At 45.9% G+C, this 17,942-nt stretch overlaps 1 protein-coding gene across 2 annotated transcripts in view; it reads right to left on the reverse strand.

The window, feature by feature from the left end:
• Nucleotides 1-4,682: 4,682 nt before the first annotated feature.
• The window catches only part of SLCO3A1 (solute carrier organic anion transporter family member 3A1), a 295,841-nt gene continuing 282,581 nt past the window's right edge, over nt 4,683-17,942 (reverse strand). Inside the window, exons 10-11 of one of the 2 annotated variants that reach the window (XM_058542389.1) lie at nt 14,221-14,463; nt 4,683-5,355 (exon numbers count right to left, since the gene is read on the reverse strand). In XM_058542389.1, the coding sequence (XP_058398372.1) occupies nt 5,273-5,355; nt 14,221-14,463 (326 nt within the window). In that variant the 3' untranslated portion in view covers nt 4,683-5,272. Of the gene's footprint in view, nt 5,356-12,668; nt 14,464-17,942 lie in introns of those variants that run through there. The other variant, XM_058542388.1, reaches the window with a different exon arrangement.

The following is a 17,942-nucleotide window of genomic DNA, read 5'->3' on the forward strand; positions in this document are numbered from 1 at the left end:
TTAAGTGTGAAGCCTACTATGAATAATTAACTGCCTGAAGGCCAGGAGGTGCTGAAGGCTCAGGCACAAGACGGCTGTTCCTCATGAGGGATTGGGAGACTTCTCCTGAGGGAGCCTCCTGTCTCAGTGCCACCTGTTGCTGGCCTTCCTCTTTTGATGATAGCAGCATATTTTGGTGGTGTGCCATGCCAAAAGATGCCCAAACATCTTTTGGGTTTTTCTCTCTTCAGAAAAACCGGCACTGCCAACTCTTCTTCTGTCGCCATATCCCGTGTGCGCCCCCTGCCCTCACACACAAAGGGCTGCAGAAGAGGGTGGGTCACCATTTTGCAGGAGAAGTGATGTTTATGAAGAGAGGCATTGACTGCTTTTCTGCTCCAAAATTGAGGAAAAGGGATCCCCAAAGCAATTGCTCGTACAGTTCAGGGTTATATTAAGAAGGGGAGGCTGACATTCTGCACACTGGGTGCCTGGTCTTGCTGACCTGTCCTGTCACCATCAGAGCAGGCAGGGCAGAGGTGTGGGAGGAGTAGGGTGTAGAGGAGGGAGGAAAGGATAGCCCTAGGAAGCAACCTTTACAGAGAGGCGGGGATATGGCCCTGCTCCTCCCTCAGGCAGGCTGGGAGGGAAGGTGAAGTTAAAGGCTGTAGGTTTTCGGGAACTAACCCACTGTGGGGAAAGAGGTGCTTACTGCAGGGGAATGACGCCCAGGGCTGGCAAATGAGGATCTGCCAGAAGGTAGAGCTGCTTCTTCAAAGGGAGCCACAGAGCACAGGGGAGCTCCTTGGGATGGAATCCTTCCATTGGCTGGGCTTACTGGGGCCTGCCTGCCTCCACACCAGTACTTTCCAGAAGGGGCTCGGTCAGTAGTGATGCCCAGTGGTGGGAGCAAGCTTAGCCACGGGCAGTCTGATAAGCAAACCACGCTTCTTTCTCAGCTTCCACATCTCAGTCTGGAGCCGAGTTCAGGGAGGGAAGAGGAAGGCGGTGGGAGAGAGCAGACCCTGCTTTCCTTCCCTCCAGGCCCCCAGAGCCATAGGTCTGGCCTGCCCTTGTCGAGGAAGGCCCGAATGGAATAAGTGCCTGAAGTTCTCAAATGGTCAGGACCGGTCTTAATGAGTGAAGCAAAGCTGTTTTCATAAGTAAAAATGACTCAAAAATTAAGGAATTGACTGAGAAGTCATTAAGGTAGCAGCTACCCAGCAGGAAAGAGGGTTTCTAAAGAACAGAGTGATAGCAAATATTGGTAAACAGAAGCTACTTTGTATTTATATGGCTGAGGATAAGACTTCTCAATGAAACTCATTACTTCTTGAGCCCCACCAGGGACTGCCGCTGGGCTGGACGTACACTGAATTCTCATGATGTCTCTGCCAAGCAGGCTGAAACCTCCCCATCTTAGAGCCACATAAAGACGAGGTTCAGAGTGCTGACTTGACTTGCCAACCTGGCAAGGCTAATAAGCAGCTGAGCTGAGATGCAAACTTGGTACCTGCTCTTTCCACCCATCCCTCCTGTTCTCCTACTGCCCCGAGCTATGCAGTGCCTACTATGTGCAGAGGACCTCACAGAGTCCTGTCTGTTTTAACTAAAAATCATGGCTTTGCTTTAAACCTAACATACATCAGTTTGAAGTCAGGAATGAATGGAGGAACCACTAACCATCTCCCCCAACGCTCATATTCCCAAGAATGGTAGGATGCCATGAAGTAGAGGGCGGGACCGAGTTGGAGTGAGGGCCGCCAACTATTTGTTAAGTCCTGTCCTCATCCCAGCATGGGTCTGAGTTCTGTATCTCTCCTCCCCAGTAGCTGCCTTGGTGATTTTTTGGGGATTGACCTGCTGACACCATCTGAAGAAATGATTGACTGATATGCTCCTTCAAGGGTCACGTTCACAGGGACAGTTGCCATTTAAATAAAATCTTATCTTCAATGTCCTGCTCAAGACATATGTATCCTTTTCTAGCATTGCATTGTAATGCCTAATCATTTGCAAAAAACTTGAAGAGCTAGGCAATGATTATTTTAGAAACAACTGAAGGAATGGCCATTTTCTTTGGGCTCTTTTTTTGCCTATATAAAGCACTGATTTTAGTAGGAAAATACAGTTGCCTCAATACAGAAAAATTCCCCAAAGAAACTGAAGAGTAGGCATGGGGGTGAGTGAAGCATCTGGCGTAATAAGAAAGGAGCTCGTTGCTAAGCTGGAGGTGTGAAGCCTGAGGACAGAGGCTTCCCACGTCCATCTCATTGGGAAGATGTTCCAGTTGTACCTGTGGATTGTGGCCAAGTTCTCAGTGACAGGTGACGTGGAGGAGCCTCATAGGAAAATGCCCTCTTTCCAAAGGAGGCTGGTGGCTTCTGCCATGTCAAATTTGAGTCCCTGAGGCTGTTCTCTATATTGCCTGTCAACCAAACTCATGCATTTGTCACCCTGCCTTTGTGTTCAGGCTTAATTGCCTTCTTGATCTCACCCATAATTCCCTAATGAGGACACAGAAGTGAGACTGCCCATTGAAACACTCACAAAGATCTGAAAAGCCCTCCTGTGGGGATCCAATAACTACACATTTGTGCATTTCATACCTGGGAACACTAGAATTCAGGAAGTGTAAGACCCTTTTTCAAGTGCTTATGGAAAACAAAAGCTAGTCTCTGCCCTGTGCACTAACTGTAGACGTTTCTCTGCGGAGTTATGGAAACAGTTCGATAGCAGTAGTTCCTGAAGTAACAAAGCCTAAAAGGAAAAAAAATAAGCAGCTCTTTGTGGAGTGAATGTGCTAGTGGTTCTGATTCGAGGCCACAGAAAGATCCTATTTCTATTCTGGTTGAGCCAAATGCTTGGGTGCACGACTAGCTCTTTCACAGAGACTGAGAAAGAGGTCAAGTTGGATTTTCAGATCTGGATCAAGATGGACCAAATGCATATGTAGTTCAAAGCCCTGGTGGCCCTTGGTAGCTGATAGGTCACTGGGAAGAGATGGCACTGGAGTGTAAGCTGTCTATTCTCCCTCAGTTGCTTGAACAATCTGTGTGAACAGCTCTCTCACGGACCTGCTTGAATATTGAAGGATGAATCTCTTGATTCCAAATAAGAACTAATACGTTTTTGTGAAGCTAAGATAAAATGGAGGGAGAGTAAGTTTTCTATAAATTGACCACCTTTACAGGGGAAAAGGTAGCAAGAGAAAAGAAATTGAACTGCACATGAAAAACAAATGTGAAACTTTGGACTGAAAGCATGGACACCGTAAGCAATACCCTTCCCTGCTTCCTTCCTCTGCCTCCAACCGAATTTCCAGCGTAAATGAAGCCCAGCTCCCGCGAGGAACCACTAACCACTTTTTCAGCCACTTCAGCGTCTTTTCACATCAGGACAGAGAATGTTGAAATTGCATTTTCTTGAGATTTTTATGCCACAGAGAATAAATCATGTTGCTTTGCAAAAAATAAACACTGACATAAATAACAAGGCCAGGCTAAAAAAGAAGCACCAACGGGCCAGGTAATAGGACCTCAGAGAAGGTAACTAGCCCAAGCACACCCTTTCCTAACTCCATTGACTCCAGAGGGAAGAGACAATGCAAGGCTGAGGGAGGGGGAGTCTTCAAGTAAAATTAGGTTGACAAACTTTGATTTCAGGTGAGCTCAACTGCAAACAATGTTGGGGCTGAAGAGGGCGAGATCCAGGATGGACGGGGATACGAAGAAGGTGGCTAGCCCCACAAGAGGAGTGGGGCCGTTATGGGTCTTTTGTTCAGAAGACAAAGTGCAAGCTTCAGTTCTCGGAGCTCCAGTCTGGCCAGGGATGTAATGAATGTAGTGGGGACGCTAAGTGCATGTCAGTGACAGGCATCTACCTTACCGACCTGTCCATATGAGGAAGGAGTCTAGTGGACTAAGGATGTGCAGGAGAAGCTAGCCAATTAGGAAGAGGCCTGGCAAGGACTGGGAAGGCGACCGGAACTCCATCCATGGTGAGGCTTGTGGGAGGGTCTATGGACTTAGAGAAGGGAAGGCAATGCTGCTGTTGCCTCTGAGGAGTGGGACTGAAGTCAAAGCCCGACAGGCTGATACGTCTGAGGCTGTTGGTTCATCATTCATTCACTCAATTGTATATTGGTCATCCACCAAGTGTCGCATACTATACTAGGCAGATACCCTGAGAGGCAGCCATTCTCTGTTCCCCCAAGGGTTTACAGACAGTGGGAGAATCAGAAAGGAAAACCAGACAGTAACAGTGCAGGACTACGGAATGTATCAACAGAAACTCTATCAGTGCTGTGGAGCATCTAATTCCAGCCAGAGGCTGGGTAGCAATGAACAATTACCATTTATCAAGTGCCCATTCTATGCTAGACACTGTGCTTGGTGCCTTCACACGTGATCCCAAGTCTTACTACAATTGTATAAAGCAGGCATCAACATTCCCATTTTACAGATGATGAAACTGGGGCTCAGAGGAGTCAGATCACTTCCTCAATGCCACACCAGCAGCAAGTGCTGGGGGGAGGATTTGAACCCAGGTCTGTTTTGGCTCCAAAGACCATGCTCCTTTGAACAATTCAAAGCCCGTAAATATAGAGCACACACAGCCAGAAACACTCTTCTAAAGAATCTTTTAGGATTATTCTACCCAGACACAAGAAAGATAATAGAGATTACAGCATGAGACAGAGAAAGAATTAAAATAGTGCTTTTAATATAATTTTCAGCAAACGTACAGTATGTACTTTACATCATATATTTCTAAACTGCTCATCTGGAAAATATAAGCTGCAAAAATACAGAATACCACACTCGAAATCTATTGAGTATGTGCTTTTTCCCCCTCCATTCTGTGAAGCAGGGTGATTTTTAAACTCTCCTAATAAAGTCCAGCCTCGGCTGATTTCAGATGGCGTGCTGGAGCCCTCAGTCAGTCAGAGGAGCATTCCCTAAGACGGGCTTTCTAAAGCATGTCAGCGGCCCAGCCCCACAGGAGCCAAAGGAGGGGCGGCCGAAGGGAATTTGCACACCAGGTCAATACTGCTCTTCAGTGACCCAGGAAAAATGCCTACTCCGAGGGATGGGAGGACTCCTGACCACAGCCACCTCCTTAGTCCTCATCACAGGCCTGTGCTTGGGGCCTCAAAGGACCACACACTGGCCAGAGAATCCACACAGGGACCCTTGAGTTCTTCTGCAGGCAGAGCTCACTAAGTCAGGCCCGCGAGGTCTGTGGGCGGTGGCGGGCTGTCCTCTGCAGGCAGAGGAAGAGGGCCAGACCCTCAGCTTCTCACAAAGGAGTCTTCTGAAGGTGAATGTGACTCGGGGCAGGTTTTCTCAGTCTCAATGTCTTGGTACTCTGTGCCTAAAGGGGAGGAGGGAAGAAGAGCCAAGAGGAAAAAGAAATCGGTCTTTTCTGGTTTTCCTACTTCTTTTTTAGGCTTATGTAATAGTATCATGGCTTTCCAGCGGAACAGAAAAGAGCAGGGAGTCATACCAGTAAAATGCTGAGTTTTGCTCCATGTAACCCCAAGGAACCAGATTCCAAGCCCAAAGACCTTTTTGAAACCCACATCTTTCCAAGACGCATATTTATTTATGTAACTATACCAACACCCATGTGGATATTTCTTCTAAAGATGTATTCCAGTCACTAACTTATCCTTATATAAATCACCAGTGACAGACCTCATGTTCTAGGACTCGAAGTGTCACCGTAGTCTCTATTGAAGAGGTGGCTGAGTGCCAGAGAAAACCTCCCGCGTCGAAATATCACGCTCTCTCCTCCAGCATTCTGAACCAGTTTGTTTCTCATTTAGCCACAGATCTTTACAGCATGCTGAGTGAAACAATCTCCTCGTTGGAGCAAGGTTTTGAAGCCTATGCCACGCTTCCAAAATAGATGCTGTGGCTTCATTTAAAAGACATTAAGAACTCAGCTAGTCCCTGTGATGATTTACAAGCTGTGTAGGTCTCATTGACTGTGACATGCAGCTTTCCTGTTCAATGATAGGCACAGGGGGCCATACAAGTCCCCCCTCATTTACTTGTCCTCTTTAGACTCTGACCCAGCGGTACAAAAGGTGACAGTTTGGAAATGTCATTCCTTTCCTTGGGATTTTGCAGCTGAGCTCTGACTTATAGAAGCAGCAGCCCACAGGTTCTGGGCAATTTGGAGCATCCTCCCTCATCTTTCCCAAGACTCAAGTTCTTGTAGTCTTGGGGTTCTGTTGGAAGCCTTGGGGCACGGAGTTGGGGAGAGTGGGATAGAAGCAAGAGAGCTGGGTTTAGTTCTTGCGTGCAGAATAAATAAGGCAGAGGAAAACTTCTGATGTGGCGAAGACGGAAGGAGGAAAGAGGAATGTTTTTAAACGTCTCCAATGTTTCATTATGCAAGTAAAAAAGAGTTTTTCTCATTTTAGTTTCCTGTGCCCATAGGCTAAATTTTGCAGAGGTTCTCACCTCTAGCTCTTGGCTCATTTCTTTATGAAACTATAGATTTCCGTGGGGGTTTTCCCTGTAATAGATGCCCTGCTGGCCTCATCGAAGCTTCCTAAGAAGCCATCTCTGTGTTCTCACTTTGGTGGCTATGTGGTGTAGTGGAAAGAGTATGGGTTCAGGAGTCAGACAGACATGGCATTGGCTTCTGCTGACTTTTCTAACTAGCTGTGTGACCTCGGGAAGCTTGGGTTTACTGAGCCTTAGTTTTCTGATCTGTAAAGTAGAAAAAATTATACTTACTTTATAGGGCTGGTGTGAGAAAGCTGCTGGGAGCATTACTTGGGATCATCCCTTTATGGCCCCTGGCACGTGGGTAGCAGGCTCTTAATAAACTTGAGCACCCTAACCCCTTCCTTCCTTAAAGGTGCTGGACCAGAGCACAATTTATGTGTTAGTTGGGTTCCTCTTGTAATGAGACTTCCTACATTGCATACTGCCAGTTCATTTTATGGCCTTAGATTACAAAATCAAACAGTGTTGACAAACACATCTCCATGAGAGCTGTCTTATACTAAGTTAGCATGAATTTAAGAAAAACATTGTTTTGAGGGATTTAATGGGATGGCAAAATCTCAACCTACACAAAGTTAAACCTCCAGAAAACTTACTATGTTGTTCCATTTGCTCATAGCAAAAGAATATAATCACTTTACCCTATGGAAAAGTTCAGAATTTATGTTAATCATCACCTACTGATTGCTGGCCTGAGTCATTAATACAAAAATAGAAATGTCTAGCAACTCTGTTCCTAAAAGCCTAGCATCTGATAATAGAGTAAGACATATCCAAAGAGTGACCAGCGTTGATGTGTCTGAAGGCCCTGGGCTGGAGCCAAGCTCCAGGTCCATGCTGCGGATGCAGTGGTGCCAGGCGGGAGAGGTGTCTGGGGTCTCCCCACTGGAGCCGATGACCAGCACTGAGGAGTGCCTCCCTGGCATCTCAGTGCTTTGAAGGTGCATTTCAGAGTGCCTTAGGATGGAGGAATTGCTTGTTTCCTCTTACCTGTCCGCTTCTGGTAGAATACCCATATAAACTGATCACTGGACTCTGTGGTTAAGACCAGAAATAACACAGGAAGAAAGGACATCCCCATCATATTACTGTCATGGTGTCCTGGTTGTTACATTAGGGAGCATGTGAGAGTGTGTGGGATCCCATAGTCCATTTGAGCTGGAGTCTTCCTGATGAAGCAGTCCCTACAGATGGGGAGTGGGTCTCTTACGCCTTGCCCAGGAGGGAGTGAGTAGCCATAAACGCTAAGAACATGGGCTTTAGATTCATAGACCTGGGTTTGAATCCCACTCTGCTTTGTGATCTTGAGCCAATTCTGGAACCCTTCCAAGCTTCGCTTTCCTCGCCTGTAAACTGATGCTGGTAAGTTTCTGCCTCACAGGGCTATTATTGAGACTAAATGAGATAATACATGTAATAAGCTGGTTCGTAGTAAGTGCTTGGTAAACGTTAACTACAATTATTAGTCATTATTAGTGCTTACCAATTATTCCACCTGGCTTATCTATTAGCCTTATACTGCCAATGTTTTGTGTTGGTGGGAAAGAGGGAAGGGATTTGAAATACCATTCAGTCTCTGGATTCACTCTTTTTTCTAGTTCCTACATTTTCACCTCCCATGCCCATTTCTATCACTTAAGGGAAAAGGATGATTACTCTGGTGGAACTACAAAATGCATCTCAGAGCTTAAAGGGGCTGTAGCTTGTATAGTTCAAATACCCCTCATTTCACAAGAGGAAGATAATGTTGCCTTCAATTATAAACTCTGACAATAATGGGGTACTTACCTCATTCTTGGAAAATGGGATACCTGAATTAGATTCCTGCAGTCAGGAACGTCAGCGTTGATGGACACCTGGCTAAAGGATCCTTCCAACACGTGACTCAGCCCGTGCTATACGAGCCTCAACTGCTCGAGCCCCCCATACATGCTGGGCTGCTTCAGACCTCAGCCTGTGCTGCAGAACAGAGATCAGCACACTACGGCCCTCAGCCAAATCCAACCATGGCCTTTCTTGGTAAATAAAGCTTTATTAGAACACAGCCCACTGCAGCCCTACATTGTCTAGGGCTGGTTCATGCTGCAAGAGTTGAGTAGTTGCAACAGAGACCATATGGTCCTTAAAGCCTAAAATGTTTGCCACTTAGCTCTTTACAGAAATTTTGTGAACTGCTCTCTAGTTCTTGGTTTCTAGACCACCAGCTCTCTGAAGCCTTCCTGATTCTCAGGGCCATGAGAAAGAACTTACCACAACCATGAATCAGCCCTACTTGCACCCAGACAGACAGACTGACCCAGCTCCTAATATTATCATTCTATTGCTTTTGTGTTCAGGTCTGTCTGGCTCATTGAGCTGTGAGCTCTTGGAGGACAGGACCATGACTTTTTCACCTTTGTATCTGGTCCAGGGCCTGGCACATTGCCAAAATTTTAATAAAGAAATGAGTGAATAAATATGTTTAGAAAATGTCAAGCTCCTACAATGTATCTCCAAATGACACTATCCCCGCAAAGGAAAATCATGCTACCATGTGGGTGGTCTCTGAGAAGTATGAGTTCTGTCCCTGTCTCCACGACAGTCACAGATTTCTGAGATACAGGAGACGTTTGCTTTTCTGAATTTCCCATTTTAGGCTTTTTAACTCATGTCCTTTTGCCATGATAACCAAGCACTGTGAGGTCGCCTACAAATGTGAGAAAGGGGAGGCATGGGTGGGTGGCTGTGTGCAGTGTAGAGTCTACATGTTATCCTAGGCAACAGGCCCCATGTCATCTGAACAAAAATATCTTTCTCGCATATTCCACCAGTTAGCGATTCTTCTGTTTTACCAATTTATTCTAGAGCAACCATAATACCCTAGAGGGGCTGGGTCCAAAGGCTGACATTTAGGGCCAGTTGCCCTAAGAGATTAGGTCCTCGCAGCTGCTCAGAACTCAAGAATTGGACTGAGTTGGGAGAGGTGGGTATAATGAACAAGGAAGGAAGGGCAGAGAGAGGAGGATAAGGACTATATGTCCCCCACTAACTTTTCAGGCTGAATTTAATTTCACTGGCACTCTCTCTTGGAGAATATGGCACCTTGTAGGTGTTTGACCTGGATTCTAATCTAAAGGGAAACACAGATCATGGTTGAGAGGAGGCTGATGAGAGGGCAGCAGCGTGAGCTCAGTGGAGCAATCAAGCCTCTACTATGTGTCTGGCACCTTCTCCTGGCTTCTGGACAAATGTCTGGTTCTTTCAAGCCATCAAAACAGGTAAAAACAGCACAAGACAGCAAATATTCTGTCTGTTGGACTGAAAAAGCGCTCGCCTGGTTTTCTCCCCGCATCTAAACCAAACCAAACCAAATACACAAACAACAATAAAATAGAGTATAACTCCATCAAACTGGAACAGAAGTTTATCCTGTCCTTCTCCTTCTGCCCTTGACTGTGTGATCAGCCGCAATGATTTCTACACGTTGACCTTTATTGCTTAACACTGCTGAGGACTGCTTTCAGGACTCCCAAGCAGGGCTTAGAAGACAGGTCTGGTAGGCCTGACTGCGTGGAGAAGAAACCACACGTGCCAGCACCTGAACAGCAGGCAGGAAGAAAACCAGTCTTGCAGGCCCACGGGGAGCCCACAACTACTTTTCCACCCCTCTGTGAAGATATATATATTTTTCCATTTTACACATTCCTCAACGAATGGCCTCCTCTGGAAGTGTGGAAGATAATCTATTAGCAACCATGGCACAATCTTTTTCCTGAGAAAATTCCGCAGGTGTGGTGTGGCTCTCATCCAAGGGACTGGCTGGTTGCCCTTGTATGGACCCTTTCTGCGGGTCACCTCAAGCCCGCGTGCTTTACAACAGGAAGGGAGGGGAAATCTTGCCGTGCCCGAGGGAGGGGAAGCTGTGGTCATTACTGGAGACAGGGAAGTGGAATCAGGAATTTGAATGTATAGATGCAACTAAACCAAACTTTAAAAACCATCACTAGAGGAAACTATTCCACTGCAAGGTGGTGAGAAAGAAGCGATGTTGATGGAGAAGCACACTCCTCCCTGCTTGGAAGACATTAGGAGGCCTGTCAAAGGATTCCTTAGAAGCTCTTGGTTTCCCCTAATTATTTTGTTTGTTAAGTGCTACTAGCAAACTCCTTAGAGGGGGACCATGAGAGGAGGGCTCTCTTGCTCCTTTGTTAGCTGTGTGGAAAGCCCACATGCTGTGGCCTTCTGGAGTGGCATTGTCCCCAGGGCGCCTTGGAGCTTCACAGCCTTCCTCTGTGGAGGTGTGAAACTTTCTCTGTGGAGGTGTGAAAAAGGCAGCAAAGCTGCCCATCTTCCCTGACAGTGCACAGCCTTGGCTGAAGGAAAACAGCAAAGCCGCCCCTCATAGAGAAGGATACTTTTACAAAATGTGTTTACTTCATTTGCAGGAACAATATTCGTAAAAAATTTCTCGGTTTATGTGAAGGAGTCACAAAACTCTGTCAAAAGTTGCAGCAGAAGGAGACTTTTTCATCCATCCCTGGGCATGTTCACCTAAGATGGTGGAGGAGTTTGTAGTAGAAGAGAGAGAACTTTCACATTCACTTTGTAGGTTTATTCCGTTCCTTACATTTTTGTTTTCTGTAAGTCCAACGGAGACCTTACCAGGAAATCTCTTCATTCAAAATACCACTCAAAACCAAACCACCAAGGGGCTGGATCTAGCATTGTATGTACAAAGGTTCTTTGTAGCACAAAAGGAAAATTAAAAGCAGACTACGTTTTCTGTTCTGTAGTATATGAGAAAAATTAAAAAAATTTTTTTGAGGAAGATCAGCCCTGAGCTAACATCCGATGCCAATACTCCTCTTTTTTGCTGAGAAAGAGTGGCCCTGGGCTAACATCTGTGCCCATCTTCCTCTACTTTATATGGGACGCCGCCACAGCATGGCTTGACAAGCAGTGCGTCAGTGCGCGCCCGGGATCTGAACCTGCGAACCCTGGGCCTCCAAAGCGGAGCGCGCGCACTTTGCTGCGCCACTGGGCCGGCCCCGAGAAATTAAAATTTTAAAAGGTGACACAACACACTTTAGAACCATCTTGCAACAGAGGACTTTAAATTTATATCCAATTGTTGATAAAACTGAACCCTGGAGTTGTTTTCCTTGCTCATCCTAACATCTTATTCTCCATCCTAAAATCTTAGGGAAAAAATCCAAAATGCAAAGAGTTTTAAAAAAGCTTTTTTAAAAAAAGACAAAAAGATAGCCCCATGGAACAGTAGGTCATGGGAACTCAACGTGTGTGTACTGAGTTTGGAAAGCTATGCAATAATGTATGAGGGCGGTGACCTATTAGCAATACATTTTCAAAACAAAACCAACCCCAAACCTGTACAGAATAGTTTCAAAGCCTTCGGAGCGACAGAGCATACATATCTTACGAATTGGTTGGAAAACAATCCTGCCTTCTACTAGTTAACATACTGATGAGTGTCCCCATTTTCATGAACAAGGACAGACTAAAACTAAACAGATGAAAGGGCTATTTCGGAAGCATCCTGTCCCCAACAGCTGATCACGGTGGCTGCGCACCCCAACACAAGCTCCTCTCGCGGTTCCTCGCTTGGTCGTGTTTCTCTAGTTTTGGGCTGTCACTCAAATGCTCCATTTACAGTGTTAGTTAAAAATTTGGCACAACAGCCCCCCCCCCCCGCCCTTTTTTTCTTTCCTGACTCTTTTGTTGCCCTCTGGGTGAACTGCAAATATGTGTCTGAGGTGAAAAAGCAAATAAACCAAACCCTTGAGGTCTTTCCCAGGGTCATGAGTGGCCTAGACAAAGGTCACAGAAGACTCACGAAAGGTAAGTTAACTGGGCCTTTTGAGTGGGTGTGTGAGCATATGCGTGCTCTCACAGAAGCTCTGTCCCTTTACGGGAATGGCCTTATAAAGCTGAGTCTTCTGGCTGTAAGAGGTTTTTCCCATAATTCTTACCCCAAATAATGACAGGTTTGCTCTCTAGCTGTTCGAGGTTCAGCCACTTTCAAAACATACACAAAGGCCTCTTAGTTCAAGACTGACCCTGAAAACATTATTGACGTTTCCATGCATTGGACATGCGGTAGCTTCCAGGAGCTTGTGGGTCTATTCATTATCACAGACCACTCAACAGCTTGTGCTACAGAACAGTTCTCTCTCTCCTTCCTAGCCCCAGAAGCACTGCACCCATACACACAACCCACATCTAAGCGTGGCTCCTCCACAGGCTGAAAAGAATGTGAAACATGAATATAAAAGGGCTTCCCGTGACAGTGATCACTGAATCATGGGGAATAAAGCGAGAAGGCAAATTTGCAATTCATCACATTATCCCCTGTCGTCTCCAATGTGATTCTTTTAAAGGCAGGCTGCATATACACTCTTTTTCAAGCATTTTTTTTTTCTTCTTGTAACACATTGTATATTCTTATTGTTTTCACAGAATATCCAAATGAAGATAAAATGATAAAAAATTACAATAGATTAATTGCATCCCTTGAATGACATTATATTTTTGGTGCATTAAAAAAAGGAAAAAAGTAAAAGCAACCAGCATAATAAATTCAGTCTAGAGAACTGTGTTAGTGACTGAAGGGTTAACACAGATTTCAGAAGTAGTTAAAAATAGTATTAGAGGATTATACATACAACAGTTTGAAATTCATATGCATTGCATTTTTTTCCTTAAAAATGGCAAAATGTTTGGCAAATGTAAGCAATGACTTGGACTATGTTGGGTTTCACCGGCTCTGAGCGAAGTCAGTCATAGCCAGGTGAGGCCCACTGCTTCCTGAGGTCACTCTGTGGGGCTGGGGGGAAGTGGGCGCCCACCAGTGGGAGGTGCCGCAGGGGAAGGTGAGGTGCTGGCCCCCCACGCCCGGCTCCCCCTTGGGCCCTCAGTCTTGAACATGGAAATGGAGCTGGTGAGAGGTGCCAACTACAGACACCAGCACAGATCACCCATTAGCATCGCTGAGAGAACTCTGGGGCCTTGAACCACATGCAGACTGGGTGAGTCGTCTACACAGTGACCCATATTGCGAAAGTTAGAGAGAGGAGTGGCCTTCCGCTCCTCCGACTTGCATGCCTCCCCAGCCCCATGTGGAGGGGGAGGGTGGCACAGGGTGTGTCACTAGTACTTATCCTGGCAATGTTGTCAACTTGTGTTTCATAGTAGACTTTTTAAAATATTTTTTTGTTTTGTATGTGTATGTATATCCAGAAATGTCCATCCTCCAAGCTGGCCACCACTGTTCCCTGAATTTGGCAGTGCCTGTTGCTTGCAGCTGTCGGCATCCTGAAAAACCAGGAGGTGCCTTCAAAGAGCAGACTCTGAGCCCCAGCAGGTCGCACGTCAAACACACGATCCCATGCTCTCCTTATTTTGAATCCTGTCTGGCTCTGATTTTGAGAAAAAAGACAAAGGTTGTGTATATGTGTGCGTGCGTGCGTGTGCGCATATGTCTCTCTGTGTGTACTGAGGTTTTTTTTTTTTGGAAACCTTTTTTCTTTTTTGGAAAAATGACCCTTTGATTACTAATACAGAGTTCAGCCCTCCTTCAGTCACTATAAAACGGACTCCATGTTTTCACACCACTCATGATCTTCAAGGTTATAGATAAACTTTGTCCTGTGTGTCTGGTTGGCGGGCACAGGGTCCCTCCCCAGATTGTCTAAGGTCAGAGTAGAGGCAAAGAACTCACTGGTACTCAGCCCGCCCTCGTGGTTTTTGATGTATCGTTTATAGTTTTTCCTCAGGCACTGCCACGTGGTGGTGTAGAGGACAAAGGCGAAGGACTTGAGCGCGATGGCGATGCTGACGTACAGGTATCTATAGGCCACATTGTCGTAGAGGACACAGGCGCCTTGCTCCCCACAGAATGTGCTCCAGAACAGGCAGGTGGAGTCGATGCCGGCCCCAAAGATGAGGGGTGGGGGGATGAAGCCTGTGGGAGGGAAAAGAACATTTAATGTTCTGGCTCTGACGGCTGCTTCCGTGTAGAGACTGCCTCCCCTTTCCCTGTATGTGTATCTCTTCCTACAGCACTGTGGGCTAACATATCATACTTGGTGGTTCCATAGCACAGTGGTGAAAAGACCCTGTCCAGAGGCCGAACTGCTTGAGTTCGAATCCCAGCTCTGCCTTTTACTTACTGTACAAACCTGTGAAGTTATTTAAGCCCTCTGTGCTGTAGCTTTCTCATCTGCAAAATGGAGTTACCCATACATGAAAAGCATTTAGAACAGTGCCTGGTGCACAGTAAACACAAAATAAATGATAGCTGCTATCATCACCATCTGCTAAGAGTCTGAGAAGAAAAAGAGAGTTTTTCCCAAAGGGAGACATTCTTGGTGTCACTTAAAGAAGTGCAACCTCGTAGAAGGCACTGCAAAGAGCTCTGTGCGCTGCTCCTCTGCACGGGGCTTCTGGGGCTATGTGTGCCCTTGAGTGGAGGGAGTTGGAACCAGGAGGGCCCAGAAGTTGAACGTGAGTACCTATACCTTGTGTGTATATATACATACATACGTAAGTGTATACACGTATATACATATGATGTGCACAATACACATCATGTATGTATGTGCACACACATATGTAAATATACAGGTGTGTGTGTACAGTTTAAGATGGGAAATATCTGCGTACATACTGACAGTTTCCCTTCCCCTAGATATTACCACTGGATCAGAATACTTTTCATTCTGAGCTGGGAACTGGTTTTAAAAGCTTTATAATAGAGCATTTCGGACACCATCGAAAAAGGCAGATGAGATGAAGACTATTTACATCTTTAACTCAGTTCTGTGTTACCCACTGTATTCAAGTCCCTTCTCTTATCCCCAAGCTCACAGATTATCAGTCATCGCTGCACATGGAAATTATCTGAGGCATCCCATCCCAGACCAATTAAAGCAAAATGTTTGGCGTGCAGCCTGGCCATCAGCATTGTTAAAATAAACATTCCAGGTGATTCTGGCCTGTTGGGGGAAAAAAAAGTTTCATCTGTACTACAGGAAAGCAATGGATGAGTCATTAATATGAATTAATTGCTTCAGACAAAACAGTGCCCCCAAGGCCAGAATGGGTGCCCATCACCTTCTGTGAGAGACCTCAGAAGAGGTAAGTGACCCCTGGATGCAGGAGGCACCCATTGCGAGATCCCATTGCCGAGGTATCCCACTATCCAGAGTGTTCTTTCCAGGGCCGGTCCTGGACTGAGTTTCACTTTTTATTAAGGAAGGTCCTTCTGAGAATCTGATAAGATACAGACCCTTAGTCCAGAAAAACGCATCCACCCACAAAATCACACCCATATTTCAGGGGGTTCATGGACGCCTGGAGTTCATCCACGATCGCCATAAGAATGCCCCTGTTATATACACTGCAAGGCCTCCTCTCTCATGGGCCCTCAGAGGGCAGCCTGGCAGGGAGAAGGTTTAATGAAGGAAGCAGCACTTCCTTGATTTTAATGCCAGGACTGGAATGGCAGGAGAGGGGGACGGCATTATCCCATCAGTGCTAATGAGGTTGGCAGAGCTCCCGGCTCCCCGGGCCCAGGTGCCTCAGCACATCCTTAGCCCTCTCCAGCTCTGTCGCTCGTTACCCCAAAGAGAAACTCCCGAGTTTCTCCTGAATTTTAGTTGAAACCTCATTAAACTTCCAGGCAGCTTGATCTAATAAACAAACTCCTAGCTCAAAATCCCCCACAACCTGCTCCCTCTTTGCAGCTTCCAGGTCAGGTTGGTCTTGGTGAATGGAAACTCATACCCCATACTGGCCAAAAGGCTGCCCCGTGGTTTGAGACCTTCCTCATCCACCAGTGTGTGTTCCACGGCCTCTAAACAAATACCTTTCTTCATTTAACTTAAAAGAGAGCCAACAGGAGGAACTGCCATGGCAACCACATAATAGAAACTAAGCTACACTCCACATTATTTAGGGAAAGAAATGGAGATCTGGAGCTAATTTAAATTATGGATAGACTTGGGGACAAATGGGACAAGTCTGGCCGGTTCCTATGGCCCCGCGGGATAAGTCACATCCATTCATCCTTCCATTTCTCAGTTTTATTAGGTTGTGATTAGCTCCCAAATGCTCCTCCCTCCCCTTTCCTTCTGCCTCGAGGTCATTTCATTTCGTCCTGGACCCCAAACCACCAGGCAATGGGGAGCTAAGACAACGACACCTCTGGTAAAGGCTCTGCCGTGGGAAGGAAGGAGAGTACAGAGGCCCCTTGCCCCTCAATGCATGGGCGCCTGAAGAGTTGTGCACAGATCCAAGTTGGGCTAATCAAGGCATGGTTTAAGCACATCGGAGTAAATCTGCAATTTAAAGGAACCATTAATACTTTCTTAACCCAAAATATCCCTCTAAAATGCCAATATGTAATTTCTTCATGTATCTGAGTGAGAATCTTTATAATATCGAGCTGACTTTAAAGTAGGGCATATTTCTATGTGCCAACAGTGCCCATTTTATCCTATTGTCAAGCTCTACGACCAGGTGACAAGACCCTGGAAAGAGTCAGATGAAGCCTTCAAACAGAAATTAGAAAGCTAAGCATCTAGCAAAGTTTTTCATATTAGACTCAATATTTTGGAGAACATTTGTGGTAGACATGAAAGAACATTTAAGTTAAGGAGCTGGAAGCTTGGGGCAAGCTACTTTCTCTCTCGGTGCCTGTTTTTTGATCTTTAAAATGCAACTACCACCACCTGCCTGGTCAGGGTCACGGTGAGCACTGATGCAAATGAGGTCAGGGTTACGCAAGGGTCTGGTCCCTCCACACGGCCAGAACTTCTGCTTATTTATGTCACACAGGGGATTTGGGGTGATAGCTTAGAATAAACTCTGGGTTGGTACCTTAAGTATAACGTTTACAAGATTCCTTTTATATTTCTGAATAGAGAAAATATTGGCTTTCTTTTCCACTAAATTCATCTTTTCCTTTTTATTGACTTAAAATTCTCTCCCAAAGGGGCACTCTAGCTACCGGGTCCTGAATTCCAGGTATGCAGAGAATACTAGAGATGAAGAATTGGCTAGATCTCTTTCATTAGAGGCCTTGGCCATTCTAGAACTCTTGTGATTAGTCACAGATGAGAGTTCCACTTGACTAATTTTCACATGCAGCCATTCTTATGTTTATCACTCAGGTGGACCAAATAAAAGCCCGGGCAGTCCCTGCAGAATGCTGGCTCTCCAGACACCAATGGGAGACTTCTCCAGTATGACTGTAACCATAACCATGGTCTGTTGATCCCCTGCACCCCAGCACTGTAGAGGGTGCTCTACACACGTCATGAATGCCCTCCACAACCCATAACACCCCTTATTTACCTGTAGAGAAACTGAGGCTGAGAGATATTATTTGTCCCAGGCTTGATATTTCAAAACCCCAAACCCAATAATCTCCTTCCTACC

This window comes from Diceros bicornis, chromosome 5, assembly GCF_020826845.1.
Source record: "Diceros bicornis minor isolate mBicDic1 chromosome 5, mDicBic1.mat.cur, whole genome shotgun sequence".
Taxonomy (NCBI): domain Eukaryota; kingdom Metazoa; phylum Chordata; class Mammalia; order Perissodactyla; family Rhinocerotidae; genus Diceros; species Diceros bicornis.